This window comes from Sebastes umbrosus, chromosome 12 (assembly GCF_015220745.1).
Source record: "Sebastes umbrosus isolate fSebUmb1 chromosome 12, fSebUmb1.pri, whole genome shotgun sequence".
In the NCBI taxonomy this organism is placed as follows: domain Eukaryota; kingdom Metazoa; phylum Chordata; class Actinopteri; order Perciformes; family Sebastidae; genus Sebastes; species Sebastes umbrosus.
The window spans coordinates 6615941-6634797 of record NC_051280.1 but is presented as its reverse complement, the minus strand read 5'-3'; the positions used below and the strand labels follow the sequence as shown (position 1 = coordinate 6634797).

Below are 18857 nucleotides of genomic sequence, written 5' to 3'. Positions count from 1 at the left end.
GTACTGTCGTCGTTCAGTAGGAGGATCGAACCATTCAGCCTGTCTGTGGGGGAAAAAGGTTTTGATTTAGAGCTATTTAAATTATTTATTTTTATTTAAGGGTGCTCTGATCAATCACTCCCCGGCCAGATCTGTGATTGATCAACCATGCGCTTGGTTTACCAATCAATGCGCACAGATCAATATACTGTGAGTGGAAAAAATTGGATTACTTGAAACTGTTATTAAAGGACTTATTTACATATGTAAACCAGTAGTGGTTCATTCTCCTCAGTCACCCCCCTAAACAGAAATATCAGTTTACAAAATGTATAAAAGTAGTCATTTTTAAATATGTTCAAAATGTGTTTCAGCATTATTTTCCCCCTCCGAGATAATCGTAAAAAAATAATTTTACTACGTGTAAAAATAAAACTTTGAGCTACAGTAGACCTCGTCTCGTTAAGTAAAAAAATACACCTCATTGGAAAACGTTCAGAGCTTATACAACATGCCTTCTCAGCAAGAACAGCTGAAACCTTGCAAAATCTTTCTTTTCTTTGGTAATTTGGTTGAACTGCCCTAACTGAGAAAGGGAACGCTTATTACACATTACTGAGGTGTCACAACAGGAACAGGTGTGGATATTTGTGTCAAAGGTGTCCAGTTTTAACTTCCTTAAAATTCTGAATTACAGCTCAATGTTTTAACCCTTTGTCATTAACACAGTTATTACAAACAACGAACGTTCAACACAGTCCTTATTAAATAACCAGACACCTTTACAACTCCTAAATGTAACATATTAACTAAACACAGCCTTGAATGAGCAGCCCAAAAGCATACAGAGGTTGTTCAGGTGAGCAGTTTGTTTTTCAGGCTGATGTACTTGGATGTTGGTTTTGGCTGCAGCGTGTCGAGTCCTACAAATAGTCTTTGAAAGACTTCAAAAGTTTTGGCAAGTTTGGGAGGGTAGTCCAGATTTAGGGCATAGGTCAGGCCAAGGAGAAGGCAGCAGGCTCGAGACATGTTATCCAGACCCGTCAGCACTGGACTCCCATCGATGATGATGCCCACTGCGTCCGGCTTGTGACAAACGTAGATCCTCATACTCTGGGTTTTAAGGTCATGATGCACTTTATCTTCCGCTGTTCTCTATAAAACATGCAAACAGTCATTCATTTATTTATTTCAAATCCAATGTGTTGAGAGTATTCAAAAGGTTTCACTGTATTACTACAGTATGTACATGCTGCACTGTTATGGAGGACCACAAGAGCCACGTAAATATTAACAGAGCATTTAACTGATTAATAACTGTGTACAATAAAAATAGGCATTCATAAATGTGTTTACAAATTAATTTACGAATCTATGAATACATGGACAACATTACAAAGTATTTAAATATTTGACATTTTAATGAGCAATAAAAAGAATTTACAAATAAAATATGAATCCATCAATAAATAGTTCAAATTAAAAAGGGATTTACAAAAACACCATAAAACAGTCAATAATTACATCATTTAAAAATACATTAATGAATTCATAAATAAATGATAGAGTTTAAAATTCTATTTGAAAATGCAGTTTAAAAAGAGAAATAAATAAATAACTGGATTCACAAACTGAATTAAGAATACAGGTTTTAATCAGGCATTTAAAAGGGCAACTGCTTTTCCCATTAGCATTTCCCCGCTGCTTTTACTAAACCTATTAGATATTGGGTTTGCCGAGTCACTTAGCTTCTCCATTTAGCTTTAACGTGACCCGCCGCTACTAAAACGAGGCAAATCAATGCAAATTAGCCACGTGGGGTGTAGCAGGCAATCTGTAAACACATTTATTAATGCCTATTTTTGTTGTACAATTAGTTATGAATTTATTAAATACTCAATTACTATTTATGTGACTCTTGTGGTCCTCCATACACTGTATGTTTACATTAGGCTGAATTATTTAGGGAAAATGTCAGATTGTATTATTAATCAATGTAATGTAATGATTGTGCAACTACAGCGCCTATTAAGGCTTTTTCATCTAGTAGGGATTATATGAATAGTGGTCATGTGAAATCTGGGTGATTCCAGTTGGGGACTATAAGGACTTTTAATGGACTTTGAGTGGCCTTCACTTTGTTATCCTTATTTAATTCCATTTCATTTTTTCTCCCGCTTGGTTTACATTTTTTAATAAACATGCATAACTGAGGAGAAGAAGAAAAAGCACTTCGAGAGTTGTGTTTGTATGAGTAGGCTGACCATTAAAATTAAACGTAGAACCATTTATTCTGTGAAAATTGGGAAAGTAACTCTTAAAGGTGCTCAATATGAAATCGAGAGCATATCTATTGCCTCCACACGGCTCTCAACATGGAGACGGCTGAGCCGGCAGCTAGCAGCTACTGGTGCTAACAGCACTAACAACGCAAACAAAGGCGTACGTTAATAAATTAAAAATAATTGCTTAAATCCCTATTGATTTTATTGATTTTTTAATAGGTGTGGCAGCTGACACAAACCGGAAAATTTTGTTTGAATGTGTGTGACATGTCTTGTGTTCATGTATTTTAGACCTGTTTACCTGCTGCGCTGAAGGCGGCTGGTAGTCGGTAGGAAAGTAGATCGAGTTTAGTTATGTAGTGTTTTAATATTTAATTGGCATGTATTTTAATGTTTGATAATGAAGTGTTTTAAGATTGTTAATATTTGTTTCTCTGCAGAGCATCAGCTGCTCTTGCTGTGGGGCTGTTTTTGTTCGCGTTTGTTTTTCTTTAGGGTTTATTTACTGTCTAGTCTAGTTTCTTATCTTTTTTTTTTTTTTTTTCGTTCGTCAATCTGCCTTCTTCCCCAACGTGTATAACCTAACACAGGTCGAATCCAAGTCAGACAGCTAAACAGTGAAATCAATCATGTGTGACTTATAAATGGGTGAATTCACTTAGCGTGTAAACGCCTTGATTGCAGTGTGTGCCAGTGTGTAATTCAGCCCTGCCCTGTTAGTATAGCTGGGTTTTAAACAGTGAGTAGGTTAAGGTGGGGGGGGATATGAATTGTAAAGCTAAACTTCTGTAATTAAAGCTTCTACTCTTTAAAGTTAACTCCGTGATTGTCATTCCTTAGCCAGCACTTGTGGTGGGTGTTACATAGGCCTTCCATTTCCACATGGAAGTTTGGCTATCGGGCAAGTAAAACATCTCATCTACATAAACTGGCAGAAAAAGCTTAATGTCAAGTCCTGCAGAGCTCTCAAAACTACGATAAGACTTCAAATAAAACATAAAGTAATTAGGATAATACTTACATAGTAGTCAGAAATGAGCTCCTGCACACTCTCCCCCAAGTACTCAATAAGGCATCTCAGAGTCACGTCCCTCTTCTTCACCACCGAGGCATGTGGGTCCTACAGTTGATCATTGAAACATGAATAAAAACACAATCTGCACCTCTCTCCTCTGTCACTTCTTCAATAAAAGCTTGGAGTAGAGGAGGTTAAAACAAACAAATCTAGATCAACCCTATCAATGTATTGATTACTCACCTGTATCAGTTCAATCAACACACTCTTCATGCGCTGTCCAACAGCTCCTCCCCTTGAGCTGAATAATTCCAGGAACTTTGGCGTGTACCTGTCCAGCTGGGAGATAAATGTCGACTCCAGGGGAATAGTGTTGCACCTTCGGAACTCCTCGTTTATCTGGAAGACAGGATTTATGTCAACTACTTACTAGTTACACAGGCGCATTCCCATATAATGTAATCCAATACTGCTGCAGTAAGAACAAACTGTTTGTTGGGACAGCTTGGGAGTCAGAGTTTAGTTTCTTTACCTGCAACGGATCAAAGAGGGCAGGCCATCTCTCTTTGAATTCTGCCACCTGCATGGCCTGGCCAACCACTTCTCTTCTTCTGCAGCTGTACGTTCTGCACATCATGTCGTTTATCATCGGAACATTGTCCTTTGTCTCGCTCGATGCGATGAGCTTGAGTCTCACATTCTCCAGGCTTTCATCCGTTTCACCGGCTGGATGTGGGGGGAGGTAGTTCACCTCAGATTTCCTGGGTTTCTTGATATTTTTGGCAGGTTTCCTGTCGCCCTCCTGCTTGTGTTTCATCGTATTTATTAGCAGTTCGGGGTTTCCGTGTGCTTTAAGTTTGCTCCGGTAGTTTGCACATTTGTATTTTAGGCTTTGCTGCCACCCGTAACATCCGTTATAAGAGCCGGGCTCCCTCAGGCAGGGATGCTTCTCTATTAGTGCCTGTGCAACTGCAGCCCTCTGTGGATCGTTGGGATAAGCTGTGTAGGAAAACATGGCCTCCGCCAGGCGCTCCAGGATGTCCGATTTGACGCTCGGTGACGTCAGCAGAGTTCCATCTTTGAGGAACTTTTCGTTACCTTGCCTCAAAGCCATCTCGGTGTTGTAGGAGAAGGTTGGAATGGGAAAGACGGGAGGCCACAGGTTATGCCGTTCAATGACAGGGGGAATGTGGATCATAGTGTCTTGTGAATCCACAGAGATCAGATCGTCTACAGACGACACGTCAGATGTGTCGGGGTTGCGTTCCTGATGAACCGTGGTCGTTATTATGCCTGGATGCACCTGCACTACTTTGACCGTGTCTTTATCCTTGAGGTCACTTGTAGAGGTTAGTGTGAAGAAGTCATCAAAGTCAGCATCTTTGTACTGAAGACCTATTTCCGTGGTGATGGAAAAAGCTTGTTTAAACACTTTAATCATGTCCTCCACAGACGACGGGATGCCATTTTGGAAAGTTATCTTCTTGATATCATGATCGATGATGACTCGAAATCTCATAGCTTGTTGCATATCTGTGAAAGAAACACAAAAGCTGTTATACATTGACAGAGGTAAATGTTTTCCTGTTTTCTTTTTTTAATTGCTTACCAATTAATATCTCTCTTTTCTCAAGAAAAGAGACAAAATGTGTTAAAAGACATACACAGGATTAATAGCAGCAATAGCTGACACAGGTTAAAGTGCAAAAGGTCAAAAGGTCATTTATCAGTCTACATGCACGGTGAACTGACCATTTCTTGTACTGTGGCTGTTCACAAGTCTAACGGCTTCTGGCTTTCTCGTTTAAACAGTTCGGTATGACGTGCTCGTATACCACACTTACAAAAACTGTATCAATCTTAAAGTCCTCTCTCTTTTTCCCCGTCTTTGTAATACTTTTTTGCCATATTTTGCCCACTTAGTACCATGGCATTGTTAACTAAACTCCATCAACTCCGCAAATATTTGTCCCGCAACAACACTCTAATTCACACCGAGGACTCAACCAGGGTTGATTGTGTGTATGAAAGGGTTAACCCGCGTTGATCGACTGGCCTTTATGACCCAGGTCGAGAGGTGGGTCAGACCAGGGTTGGTTTCGATGCGAATGGCACGGACCAGGGTCGCTAACAAACAGGGCGGGACAAACCTATTCGGTTGCAAATGAGGGCGCACAGTCTGTGAACGACGTACGAGAACAACATGGATATGTGGCGAGACTTTGAGGTGCGGGAGCTCCTGGCCGTACGCGGTGAGGAAGAAGAAAGCGGTGGATGACGGGACGTAACAAGGCTGCTGAATGAGAGAGACATCTGCCGATAAGTTGCACAGAAACACACCATGTTAATAATAAACCGACCACCTCACAGTACCGCCAGCTGTACGTGCATCTGTTTTTAAAGTGTGTTTGCACATGTTCTATTTGTAATGTCACCTTTTTAAACTTTTATCTTTCCAAATAAACCTGTAAAAAGATCCATCTGTTATAAAGTAACGAACCCAGTACCAGTTCATTACATTATCAAGCTATTAGCAAACTAAATTAAATATAAACTCATTTTATTATGTTTGGACAAACTCTTACATTATCCAACAGTTGCCACATGTCCAGCTGGACAACTCTAGTAGCCCTACTATAGGTAGTACATCTTAGCTGGGATAGTAGAGTGAGTGAAATATACATTTTAGTCTTCAGAAGTGTCTAATCCATTTGGAAATGTAGCCTATATTATCATATTAGATAACACAATGTAGTCTGATATATGATAAATGGGTACTGTAGATATACAGGAAATAAGGTTCATGTTGATGAATAGATGCTGTAAATCTGTATGTTGTCAGTATGTTGTTTGCATACATTACAGCTCCATACATACAACATAGTTCAACATTTTATAAAGCTAAAAATGCTGTGTGTACTATATTTATACTGTATCCCAAAAACATGCATCATTCTGGGACATTTAAGCACATATTGATGGTGTCACTATCATCTCCTCTCTCTGTAGTCCTCCAGAGGTGTAACCCCTGTATCAGTGTGTATGGCGGAGGGATCTGGGTGGTGTGCGGATCCTACAACAGGACAAACTAGACCGCTATAGAGGAGAGACAGGAGCCCAAACAAGCAACTACTACACTCCAGAAACAAGCCCAAAAAAACGCAAACCGCGACTACCAATATTTGTGAGCGACTTTTCAGGAAAACAAGCCCAAAGTCGCAGATACTAAGCGGACTTGGCAGCTCTCAGTAGCAGAGACAGACTTGTGTCGTCTTGTTTTGGATTTTCGCAGGTACGGAACTACTTCCGGTGTCATCTCCTTCACAGTAAATCCAAACATCGTTGCTTGGAAGGCCTCGTGTCGTAATGTGGGAGACTAGCACTCGTCTAAGACATAACGACAAATTCGTTTGCGATTGATGCGACTGAGCCCTTTGTGAACTGCCAATAAACCAACATTATTCACCTTTGTTTCATTTGACACTTTTACTCTGAAGGCCATTAATGCTCAACTTCCGGTCTTAACCTGGTGTAGCTTGCTGCAGCCTAAAGGGAGGCTAAACTACATGTTGTCTAACTCTAACTAGCTTCAGTCACCTGGTTTAAATGTAGCACCTTGAACATAATGTTGACCCGAGACAGGCCTGTGAGTTTAACGACAGCAACACATTGAGGAGAAACTTGTTGAGACCTGCTTTGTTGATGAGGAACTCAGTCCTCTCGTCCTCCAGCATCTTGCGCTGCCGGTTGATCTCCTCTTCATAGTTACAGATGGTTGTTTCCAGCAGACCGGAGATCTCCTCCACCGCCACGGAGAGACGCTGCTGGATGAAAGACTTCAGCGACTGGAGGGTGGTCATCTTCAGAGGAAACGTGTCTTCTGCTTCTTCTATTGCTGCTGCTTCTTCTTCTTCTTCTTTAGTGTTTATTGGCGGTAGGCAAAGATGCGCATTACCGCCCCCTCTGGACTGGAGGGTGAAGCAAGAGATGGCAGGAAAATAATCAAATAAATAAAAAACTCTACTCTTAACTACATAGTGAAGCGGATAGTGGAAAAATCATGCAAATAGTGATACAAGCACCACATTTGGCATGATGATTCCCGAGGGGACGCTTGGCAAATATGAACGATTGGCCACTTGAAAATCCAAGATGGCCAAATTGACCTGCTGGTAATGATTTATCTCATAGAAATGCATCTACTTGGTCGAGTAGGGGATCAGTAGTCCAAAGTTTCCTTCCCTGAAAGACCGGATAAGCAGGAATATGACAAGCTCCATATCCAACATCAGGTGCTAGAACTGGAACTTTGGACTCTCAAGCCGCAAAAAACACAAAGCAAAGACTCAGCGGACAGCCAGAAAGTAAGATCAAGCAAACAAGAAAACATATATCTCTACATCACACATTCAAATTGACCAAGTACATGCATTTCCTTAAGAAAAACATTCTCCGCGAATAAATTTGACAGCCATCTTGAAAAATGGCCGCCATATTGCAGTTCAAAATTGTTCAAACTATCAAAATTAGACCCAGCATGCGAGAAAACATAATTTGACACCAAGATCACTCAAAAAGATCAAGTAGATGAATTTCTGTGAGATAAATCCTTATCAGCAGGTCAATTTGGCGGCCATCTTGAAAAATGGCTGCTATCTTGGATTTTCAAGTGGCCAATTGTTTATATTTGCTTAGTGACCCCTCGGCAATCATCATGCCAAATTTGGTGCTTGTATCACTATTTGCGCGATTTGATTGAAAAATGGATGTTATCCGCTCCACTGACACTAGTAGTAGTAACTTGTAATAGTAGTAATAGTAAGTCGTCCTCTCTCGCCCACTATAACTCTAGCGCAGTAACTCATCCTTTAATCCTCCTGTCTCCCATAGTAACTCTGTCCCTCTCACGCACTAAGACGTTAAAAATGGGTGCTGAATTTATGACATTATTCAACTTTTTTTTGCTTAAGTTATAATGTAATAACGTTCACAATGAACAAAACTGTTTAATGTTATGCGTTCATGGTTTTATTACATTATGAGCTTTTATTACATTTTAATTATGACATTATGCACAGTTATTACATTATGAGTTGCTACACCATGGCATTGTCACAGCCCAAATGCAGCAGTGATTTGCACATTTTAATGTTCTGTAGTATATTGTGTAATTTCTCTCACTGCCTGTGGGGGCGCTAACCAATCAAACACTGCTATGGGTTGTATACTATCAGAGGGTGGAGACAAACAACATACTGTATATGGATGTTCAGGTTGGAGAACTGGTTGAGTACGATACAAAATTTAGTGCGTCACATGTATCAACTCAAAACAAGTTCACCAAGTGTGCATTATTAAATCTGAAACAGAAAGCCATGGCTAAAGAACATAATTGATTTTACTGTACATTTCTTCATGTAGTACAGAAAATAAAAAAAAATTTGTCTCAGGGAATAACAAAATTAAAAACAGGGGTCTTGTGATGCTGGGCCGGTAGCCTCCTGTTCCAAGGGGACAGTCCCGTAAACCACGTTCCCGTCATGTCCCTATATGAAACACAGGCCTGCCACACTGCACTGGTCTAGGCCTGGTACAGGCCCGGGCAGGAGCACTGGGACCTGTAGGTTTCATCAGCAGTGATATCAGGTGTAAACTCCTCATAGCTGGTTTTTAGCAGCATGTCAGGTAAGCTTTCAGCTCGTGTAAAGGTCTTGTTCTTTGCAGAAGTTATTTGACTCAATGAAGGCTTGCTGTGAGAGCGAGGCAGACAACTTGAGTCTCCTCTACTCCAACCAGGATCTGAGAGGTGAGAATGGGTTGGCAGGGTGTTTGGGACTGAGCAGTTCACAGCTGTAGTGTACCGGGTGGAGGTTGATCTACATATAACGTGGTCAGAGTAATCAATAGTGTAAGCCATACCAACTGAATAGTTCTTATATTTGTTCTTCCTCTGAAGCTGGGGCCTCTGGAGCCTGTCTCATGATTAAAAAAGAATAAGTCTAGCTATCCAGCACATATGGATCACTGTGAGAAATAGAAGACTCTGAATGAAGACGAACGGCACATCATTTGTGTTAAGTTTCACAAATCAAAACAAACACTCCACTTTCAGGCCATGCATCATCCTCCACCACCACCTTAAAGCCTCTGCAGTGATAAAATGTATAAATAATGGTCAGAGGCCATTGTGCTGTACAGCTTCATGCTGCTATAAAGCTCTTTATTTGTTTTAAAATACATTTGGGAGACATTCTGAAACATGGGAAACTATTGAAGCATCTTCTTGGTTCTTCTTTTTATACATGTAAATATCTCTGGGTCGTGTGAATCTTAAGGCACAAGATAAATTAAGAAGACGGAAGAAAACAAACCGCCTTTCAGAGGACGAAGTCCACCACAGAGTCATAGCTCTCAAACCCAATGGCTTACAGACTTTGATTCTTACAAAATAAAACACAGAACGAGACAAAGCGGGTGGAAAAACAAATAAAAAACATTAAAAGACATAAAATGCAGAACGGCACAGTTTACATATATATGTGTAAAATACTTTCTTGATGTGAACACAAGGCAAAAGTCTATAATTATGTTTTGAAGGTCAAAGGTCACACTAGCCTCCTCTGTATCAACACAACATCGCTGCTCTTTGGCTTCTGAAGGGCCACATAGATAACATATGCGTTTACTAAATGTGTTTGATATCAAGCATTATGTATTCTATTTGATATTAATCCATTCTGAGCAAGTGCTGTGAAGTCAAAGCAGTGTTTGATATGACGTGCGTGGAAAAAGTATACGTACACAAAACAAAGATACAGTAAATGTCATTTTCAACACTAGTGTGTGTCTCGCTTCATAGTTTGTGTGAAACTCCAACAAAGAAGACACAACAGCATGTTGAAAATGACACTTCATGACAAGTTAAGACTAATAGTTGATTCATAAACAAAAGGTGAACAACTCAGAATGATTGAAGTGGAAATCATCTTGATATCAGCCTCACTGAAACAGCAACAAACAAACAAACACAAATCAAATTTTTGCACTTTCTAAAGCCACTATTTGTAGAATTTATCCAATTATCCATAAGTTTTTGTTTGCAGAAACCCAAGGTGAAAACTGGTGCAGTTTTTGTGATGCTTTCAGATTATTTATCTCGGTGTTTGTGCATGTGTGTAAATTATCATATAAAAGTGGTAAATAATTATTTAAAAAAAAAAAAACTCATATGGTGAATTAAGCATAATACTTTACATTTCCACAGCATTTGTTTCTCTGTTTCTCTTCCTGTTTTTCCACTGCAGATGTTTCAAATGAAAAGTTTGGGTCGATAAAGAAAAAGGCAACTCCTGCACACTTAACTCTGTGCCACAAAGGTTTAATAATGACAACGTTTGGATCCTGTTTTCATTCCAAATAACCGTCTTGTTCTCTGCTATTGAGGTAAATATTGAGAATTTATTTGAGAATTTACAGGAGGTCTTTTCTTAATGTTACCACTGGAGGGTGCTGAAGAGGATGATTTAAAGCTTCTATACATAGTGGCTTTAGATATATTAAGAAAATGTAGGTGATAATTTCATCACTTAATTTTAATTGCAGTTTGATTTGATGTTTGTATTACCTTAAAAGAATAGTTTGGGAAATACACTTATTTTCGTTTTCTTACAAATAGTTGGATGAGTAGAACAATAACACTCTCTGCTTTGTCCCCTTTAGCGTCTGTATGATACAAAGCGGCGGAGAACGGGTTGTTACGTTGCTGTGGTTTAACCTGTGTTTCCCGTTCGTCTCTCTCCTCCGCTGTGTGCTGCTATCGGTGTGTCTGTATGACTGGGTTGAGCGGAGGTGTGAGTGCGTTTATTTGTGCTATAGAACGTAACCGCTGTGAAACAATCAGAACATAACATTTTATTTCTCTAATTTGCTGCTTTGTTCTCACTAACGCTGCTCCCTCTCTTCATTCACTCTATAGCTCTAGCTCTCTCTCTCTCTCTCTCTCTCGCTTGCTCGTTGAGTCGACTTTGAACGCCATGTGTTACCTGACAGACAACAGAGTGGCATCTACTCATTTAACTCTCAGTGAGAAGGTGAAAGCCAAAATGTCAAACTATTCTTTCAAAAAAGGTTATCTATGTTATTTCAAGACTTTACACTTATATTTTGAAATATAAATATTTCAAACGAGATAAGAGTTACTCACTAGAACAGACTTTTTTTCTCCTAGATGAATTTAGGCAATGTTTAAAGAGTAAAGATGATCCCCAACAGATAAAAAAAAAAACTACACAGATGTGCAAATATTCAGTTTAAAAAACAAACAGGTAACACTTAACAATAGCCTTATTCCAGTGTAACAACGATGGAAGAGAACTAAACAAACTGGTACTCGTTTGTGTATCTAACTTGGTTAATACGCACGTTGTTACAGTGGAATAAAACCAGAGTGAAGCTGCGTTACCAAAACCCACGAAGGGGCGGGAAAGTTAAATACTACTCGTCTCTTTGGTGGCGTCTTTCCCTGCGACCGCCCGCCTGCTCTGTTTCAGAAACTTTGTCCAGAATGTTTTTCATTTAAAAAAAAAAGAAGAAGTAATGAATCAAATAAAATAAAACAAACAATCATTTGGCCAAATAAGAGACCGCACGTCTCTCTTATCTCTAGAACACGCCCGTCTGTTTTATCCAGCATCATCGTTTATATTTACAAACTTGTACATCGCTGTTCTTTACTGAAACTCCAGGCAGGAAACTGCTGCAACAGCGAAAAAAAAATAGATTGTCTTCCTCTAGAGCTGTTATAGTTTCTCCTATAAATATGGAATATAGACTTCCACAGCAGTACATGGTGTGATATATAGTATTCTACATCTTGTATACTCCCTTTAGTCTATCAGCCTTTCACTTCTTAAAGGGGAGGTTTGCCTTGCGACTGATGTGATTAAATGAATGTCAAAAGCTGCTTTTCTGTTTCCTGTTGTTACACTTACACGTAATGAAAAAAATAAAAAGCCGTAATGTAGACTCAAGTGGAAGTGTGGCGATATGATGGTAGTGATGATGATGATGATAATAATGATGATGATGGTTCCTGTCGTTGCCGTCTATAGCATGTGGGGCTTCGCCAGGCCGTCTTCGCTCAACTCATACCTGCAGGAGGAGAAAGAGGCTTTTATTTTGGAAACTGCCAGCTTCCTCCTTTTCCTTCAACTGACTCTGAAATCAGTGTTTTATTCTTCTAATCAAACTCCCAGAGCAGCATTTCATTCAAATCACAGAGTTCATAACAAGTTTTAGCGATCAAATACCAGAACATCATACATCAAAAGTGAGCATTGTGTGAGCTGTTTCACTTGATTGTTGTGCTATTTATAAATATAAAGTGGGAGATCAGTGACTAACCATTGTGTCCAGCCCTTAGCGGAGTCCTCATAGGTCAAATCCACCAGAACCTGATGAGAAAAGGCAACAGAGTTCTCTTCACTGGCAGAAATAAAGACTGAATTTAAATGACGTCATACATTTAATATATTAAATGACAATATTGTTTCATGTCCAGGCTAGATATTTCTGCAAATTAAATACTATTTCAAGTTTCTAAATGCACTGACAGATCATCAAAACTCAAGATTTGAATCCATAAGAATTAACCATAAAACAAAGAATTCTATCAGGGTAAAATACATTAATTTCAAGAGAGTTCCTCAGGATTTAAACTAACGTCTACAATCTGCCAGCCCAGTGAAAGTCCGTACCTTTCCCAGAAGGCCTTTGTGTTTGGAGAGCAGACCTCCACCGTTCTTCACTGCCACATCCAGAGTCCGCCTGTGGAGCTCCACGAGGGAAACACTGAACTCAAACCTGAGTAGGCAGAGACAGGAAGAGAACACGGTACATTTAAGTCTGACATATGTCCCAAAAAAAGTCTGAAAAAAGTCTGAAAAAAATAAATAAATCTGAAAAATGTCTGAAAAAAAGGCTGAAGACAGGCTGAAAAACATTTGAAAAAGGACCAAAACATTTCTGGAGAAAGGCTGATTAATGTCAGAAAAAAGCCAAAGAAAGCCAGAAGAAATGTCCGACATGTCTGAAAAATTGTCTGAAAAATGTCTGAATAAATGTCTGAAAAATGTCCGAAAGAAAGGCCGAAGAAAGGCAGGAAAAAGACAGAAAAAAGGAACGAAAAAGCCAAAGAAAGCCAGAAGAAATGTCCGACATGTCTGAGAAATTTTCCGAAAAATGTCAGAAGAAAGGCTGAAAAATATTTATAAAAATGTCTGAAAAAGTCCAAAAGAAAGTGCTCCCCATTAGGGCACCAAAAGGGTTGGAGCTGGCCCTGATAACAGTTCTACTCAATAATCAGCAACTAACACAACAGTGTTTGACAACAAAGTTGTCCAACAACACAAGTGACAGCAGAACATCGGGACTTACGTCTGATCGTAAACTGGGTTGAGGGTTTTCTTGAATGTGTGAGTTTTCCTCCGGCCCGACCTCCGTTTGTCAGGAAGCAGGTAGAGGCGGACGTAAGGATCTGAGCCGTGGTCAGTGAACGCTATCAGGTTTCTGTGGAGGCAAAACAAATGAATATTATTAGAGAGTGAAAACATTCACTGTTTTTGGAAGAAACTCCTCACTCTGATTGGTCCGTACCTGCAGCCGTGGACGACCACGATGAGTTTGTTCCTCTGGGAGCTGTGTCTGACTGTCAGTTGGATCTCACCCAGCGGGAAATGACTGGGGCCTGAACCACTGCAGGGAGAGAGACAGAGAAAGAGAGAAGAGGGGGAAACACATCACAACCAGCACGTAGTCATGTTCAAGCCTGTTATCAGTTGTCATGAACAGAATATTAGCTTTAGACACCAAAACCGGTTTTGTACCAGGCTGTAAACATGTTTATTTCTGCTGTAAAGTTGTGCACTTTAATATGGGGGTCTGTGGGGAGGGACTCGCTTTTGGAGCCTCAAGTGGCCATTTGAGGAACTGCAGTTTTTGCCACTTTTGCGTTTGCGTCATTTCTCAGCACCGGAGTTTGCTGCTTATTAGGGACTAGTGGAGCTGAGTGTCACTGACAGCGTAGAAAAGTCAGGTTTTGGTCTTTTCATGGGATTTATTAGACTAATGCCAGCCTTCCTGTATCACGTAAGTTTTCTTTTTGTGTGTGTGTTCACCACAAACAAAATCAAACATTCAAATTTCAACCTTTTTCAGGCAAATGGGTTCGAAAAATCTGTCTGTAGCCCCCACCTGCAACGCAAAGTAGAGTGTAGGATGAAGGACATTACTTGAGCATTTTTTAATTTTTTTTAGTTTAAGTTCCAGTAGGATCAGAGAGAAAAGTAATTTAACTCTTTCTACATTTAAATTAGTGCCTACATAACTTCGCCCCTCCTGCTAATGCAGAGATGGTATTAGTTGCCTGTCCTGGAGGTCGGAGTATTTGGGGGTTTGAGTTCAATTTACTTGAAGTTTTGGTGCAAAAGTAGGAATAAAGTTACGTTAGTTTGACAGGTGAGAGTTAACTAGTCAAAGTGTTGTCTCCTGTGGTCTCCTGCAGTTTAATATTTATATCCTGTGCACATATTTTGGTGGTTAAAACACAGACATAAGGATTCAAAATGCACGGTCAGACAGACAGTCTGATCATTAGAATTACAGATGAATTGATTCAGATTGGTTGATAGATACTTTTGCAGCTGCTGGAGTCTCTGCTGCAGCTCCTGAGCAGCGTAGGGGTTGGAGATGTCCGAGGCGATGCTGGGCGTCGGCTCCTTGCCTCCAGCCAGGTGCTGCTGGGAACCAGAGATGGCCAGGTTGGAGGTGCTCCTCCCGGTGTCCCCAAGGCCCCGACCTCCTCCTCTTCCTCCACCCTGCCCCATGTCTGTGCTTCCCGGAGCCCTAAAGGGATCGTCCGCCTCTCTGCGCCGGTTCAGCAGGTCCTGGGCTGACACGGAGGACGTGCGGGGGATGTCGGGGTTGTTGGAGGAGGGAGGCACGGGGGAGTCAGAGGAGACGGAGGGACGCGGGGTTTGGTTTGCGGAGCTGTTCTTGCGGACCTGCACGGAGGACGGGGTGGAGTCTGACGATGGGTTCTTATCCAAGCACAGCACCTGAGATAAAACAGAGAAAAGCTGATATCTTTCTGTCATACATTTTCCAAGACCCTTGATCTGATTGAACAATTGATTTTTTCCAAAATCAGGCTTGAAAAAAGTTTAATCCTCTAATAAAATTCAGCTCCATTCAAAGTTTAATCCTCTCATGATGCAACTGAGCTGCTTCCCAGTAAAAGGACAATTACTCAAACCACAGGGCCACTTTACTGCCCAATTTGGGATTTTAAAAAGCTTCCAAATGCTCGGAGCGAAAGTGAGCTAAACCACTTTAGGCGACCCCTGCGTGCTGATCTGATGGCGCCATGACGAAGCACTTAGAGAACATCATGCAGGTTGTCTTCCTACCCGCAGAGCCATCTTTATCTTGAGGCTGCAGCTCGGTCCAGAGTTCTTCAGGGGGAAGCGCTGGTTCAGCGTCATGTCCTCCGCCTCCAGCAGGCGACTCAGAGGCAGCGTTAACGTCCCCAACGAACACTCGTGTTTCTCGTCCTTCACCTAAACGACACATGGGGGAATAAAAACATCAGCTGGCGGGATAATATCAGTCACAACTCACACAGATAGACACGTTTAACTGCTTTATCGGCCAATAAAAGACTAAAGACGCCTCCGTACCTCAACCTCCAGCTCTTGGCTTTTGGGGTTGTGGACGAGGAAGGTGAAGGCTTCCTCCCACACAGGTTCGTTGGTCTTATATCTGGTCTGGAAGAGGACACAACAGAGAGGAGTTAGAGGGAAGGGAAAAAAAGGGGAACATCCCTATGTAGATATAAACAAAAACACAACAATTCTTATTATACACCAAAGAAAACATATTTATGAATATTTCTATAATTTCTGTCAATAGATCCCCCAAAATGCTACACACCGGTCCTTTAAGTACAGAACTGGAGAACACAACGTCATTAGCCTAGCTTAGCATAAAGACTGGAAGTGGGAGGAAACAGTTAGCCTGGCTCTGCCCAAAGTGAAAGAAGAGGCCTGTAATATATCTCTTAGTTCAATTCATACACAAACAGAAATGTAAATATGAAAACCTGTGGTTTTATGACACAAATTCTTGTTGGTAATTAGTGAGTTTTTAAAGGGTTTGTAGCCTAATTTTGAACTTTGAACAGAGTTTATGCTAAGCTAGGCTAATAACCTCCTGACTCCTGCTTTGTACTGAACACACAGATTCTTATCCATCTTCTCATCTCATCCAAGTATTTGCTAACTGAAATCTAAAGTTGTCCTCAATCCATTTAATCCCAGATGAATGTATTTCAATTATTATGTTCATCTTTAAACCTACATCTTTTAATGCTTTCTGAGATAAACAACACAGACTCCTAATGATTTTACTGAATGAATTAATGGTAGTGCGTACTGTATGACCGTGGATCATGTTATAGTCTCACCTTGCTCTCGAAGGACTTGTGTCCCACTGTGAACTGGACAAATGGACTGGGATCGCTGGTCACTTTTTTACCCGACTGTAGAAGAGGAGAAACAGGTTTTACAAACAAGACAGAGCGATGGTTAGCAGGGCTGACATCAGTTTCTTTACAGTACAATTTGTTTTTAAAGAGATGCAATGATGGAGGTAATGGAGTCTAGAACTATTGCGTTGTCAAGATTTAATTCTTTACGTAACATAAGACAACTACACATGCCATTAATCATTACACAACTTTACTGAACTGTTCATTATACTTTTAAATGTTTTACAGCATTGCCCTTAACAGGGAATATAGCTATATGTATAAGCATTCAAAATGTGCATTTTGAGCTCAAACAGTGTCATTTTTGGTACTAAACTACTCAGTGCTACTTGTCATATTTCAGCACTTAAAGGCAAAATGTAGAACTTTTTATGGGAAGGAGTTCAGAGGGAAAGTACATCAGATCTCTGTGGCCCCAAACCAAGAAGTCTGGAAAAGACACCAGATAAGTTTAAAAGAAAAGATCAATTAAAAGTTTCTGAATCAAAAGTATGAGTTTAGCAACAATGTTGTTATTTACAGCACACATTGTTAGACAGTTTTAGTGAACAAACATGATTAGTGGAGTTTGTTAATGATTTCACAACAGCAGTCAGTAAGTTAAGTTCACCTCCAGTAACAGTTCAAGTAGCAGCGCCCCCTGCTGGCCACATCCCCCCCGTGAGCTTTAACACTGTTCATGCATCATTTAATGAGCTGGACATTTCTCTCCCTGATATTTCTTATAGTGGAACACAGCGTCATCAAAATCCCTAAACTAGTCACGTTTCAAAATGTAAACAGAGCTCTGTTAGCTCTTTAAAGGGCGGGTCCTGTATTTTGTCCTTTTTTGAGGTTTTTATATCATTGTGTAGCTTCCCAGTGGTGTTCCTTATGTATTCAAATCTCAACATGTACGTTTTAGTATCAAAATACTATTTTCCTTTCAAGCACTTCTAAAAACTTTTTGACCTCACGAAACAAACTAACCAATCGATGCAGCGGTAGACCAGCAACTCCCCTGTTCTGAGAGGTAAAAACACTGTCTTTGTGAATGGAGTCTGGTGGCTTTGAAGACAGCGATATGACGACTTTAGTTCTGTTTGAAAATATTCAAAATATGGCATACACTTATGACTTAAACTGATATAGATTCTTTAAGGTGGGCTTTTTTTTAGGTGGCTAAAATACTTCCCGTCCAGAGCCGCTTTACCTCGCCGTCAGACGGGGATCTGAAGCCGTTATATCGCTCTCTTCAAAGCCAGTCATTTTTACTTCACAGCACACAGGAGTATCCACACAACCACACTTCAAACAGTCTGAGCTAACCCTTTCAATTATTTTCAAACTTAGCACAGCTAACGTTGACTCAGCTATCTCTAACGTTCTCATTATCCATAACCTTGTTGATTAGCTTATTCTGGTAATCTGCGTCCTACAGATGGACCCGCCCTTTAATAAGGAAGCGTATCTATAAGGTGAATCAAGTCATTTTCTTTTCACAATAAAAGCACCAACTAATTACAAATATGGCGTTTGCTTCAAACGTTTACGTCTTTATTAATATGTTGAATCAGTTTTGTGTACTTTGGTTGTAAAACTGTATAAACTACAATTTTACAGAACTGTTTAAAAGGTCGTCTATGGCGATATTACCTTTTGCAACAACAGCAAAAAAGATGCTTTAGAAACTAATTAACACTAAAATTCAGAATTAGACTTAATCTCTGTGCTTATTTCAAACTAAAGTGTTCACTATATGGCCAAAGGTGTGTTGACACTTTTATGTACTTTTGTTCCACGGCTGTTTTTCCTGGTTTGGTCAAGGCCCATGAAAGGAAATCTTACTGCTCTGATCTGAACCCCATCCAACACCGACTGTGAACCAGACCTGATCACGCTCAAACATCAGTGCTGGACCTCACGTATGCTCTTGTGTTTGAATGGGAGCAAATCCCTGCAGCGAGGTTCCACATCATCTGGTGGAAAGATTTGG

The 18857-nt window shown here is 40.3% G+C and overlaps 2 protein-coding genes across 5 annotated transcripts in view; both read right to left on the bottom strand.

Annotated features, from left to right (window-relative positions):
• Nucleotides 1-538: 538 nt before the first annotated feature.
• On the bottom strand, nucleotides 539-7239 carry LOC119498908. The gene is made up of 5 exons (XM_037788026.1): nucleotides 6971-7239; nucleotides 3812-4812; nucleotides 3523-3678; nucleotides 3286-3384; nucleotides 539-1134 (listed from the first exon to the last, which is right to left on the bottom strand). The coding sequence occupies exons 1-5, from the start codon at nucleotides 7137-7139 to the stop codon at nucleotides 835-837; spliced, it is 1725 nt and encodes a 574-aa protein (XP_037643954.1). The 5' UTR covers nucleotides 7140-7239; the 3' UTR covers nucleotides 539-834.
• Nucleotides 7240-9464: 2225 nt separating this feature from the next.
• LOC119499268 (extended synaptotagmin-2-A-like) overlaps nucleotides 9465-18857 on the bottom strand; it is a 65053-nt gene continuing 55660 nt past the window's right edge. For all 4 annotated transcript variants that reach the window (XM_037788540.1, XM_037788541.1, XM_037788542.1 and 1 more), the window contains 9 exons: nucleotides 16799-16873; nucleotides 16014-16100; nucleotides 15744-15893; nucleotides 14971-15392; nucleotides 13933-14031; nucleotides 13714-13845; nucleotides 13035-13140; nucleotides 12682-12731; nucleotides 9465-12429 (listed from right to left, as the gene is read on the bottom strand). In XM_037788540.1, the coding sequence (XP_037644468.1) occupies nucleotides 12384-12429; nucleotides 12682-12731; nucleotides 13035-13140; nucleotides 13714-13845; nucleotides 13933-14031; nucleotides 14971-15392; nucleotides 15744-15893; nucleotides 16014-16100; nucleotides 16799-16873 (1167 nt within the window). In that variant the 3' untranslated portion in view covers nucleotides 9465-12383. The remainder of the gene's footprint in view (nucleotides 12430-12681; nucleotides 12732-13034; nucleotides 13141-13713; nucleotides 13846-13932; nucleotides 14032-14970; nucleotides 15393-15743; nucleotides 15894-16013; nucleotides 16101-16798; nucleotides 16874-18857) is intronic.

What these genes read in the sequence shown, in the direction of transcription:
- LOC119498908 (XM_037788026.1), bottom strand. Translation starts at nt 7,139, where the DNA reads ATGACCACCCTCCAGTCGCTGAAGTCTTTCATCCAGCAGCGTCTCTCC. An exon ending in GTTCCTCATCAACAAAGCAG is followed by an intron (nt 4,813 to 6,970) that starts GTCTCAACAAGT and finishes TTTCTTTCACAG; the next exon opens with ATATGCAACAAGCTATGAGA. An exon ending in AGCTCATTTCTGACTACTAT is followed by an intron (nt 1,135 to 3,285) that starts GTAAGTATTATC and finishes CATGTTTTATAG; the next exon opens with AGAACAGCGGAAGATAAAGT.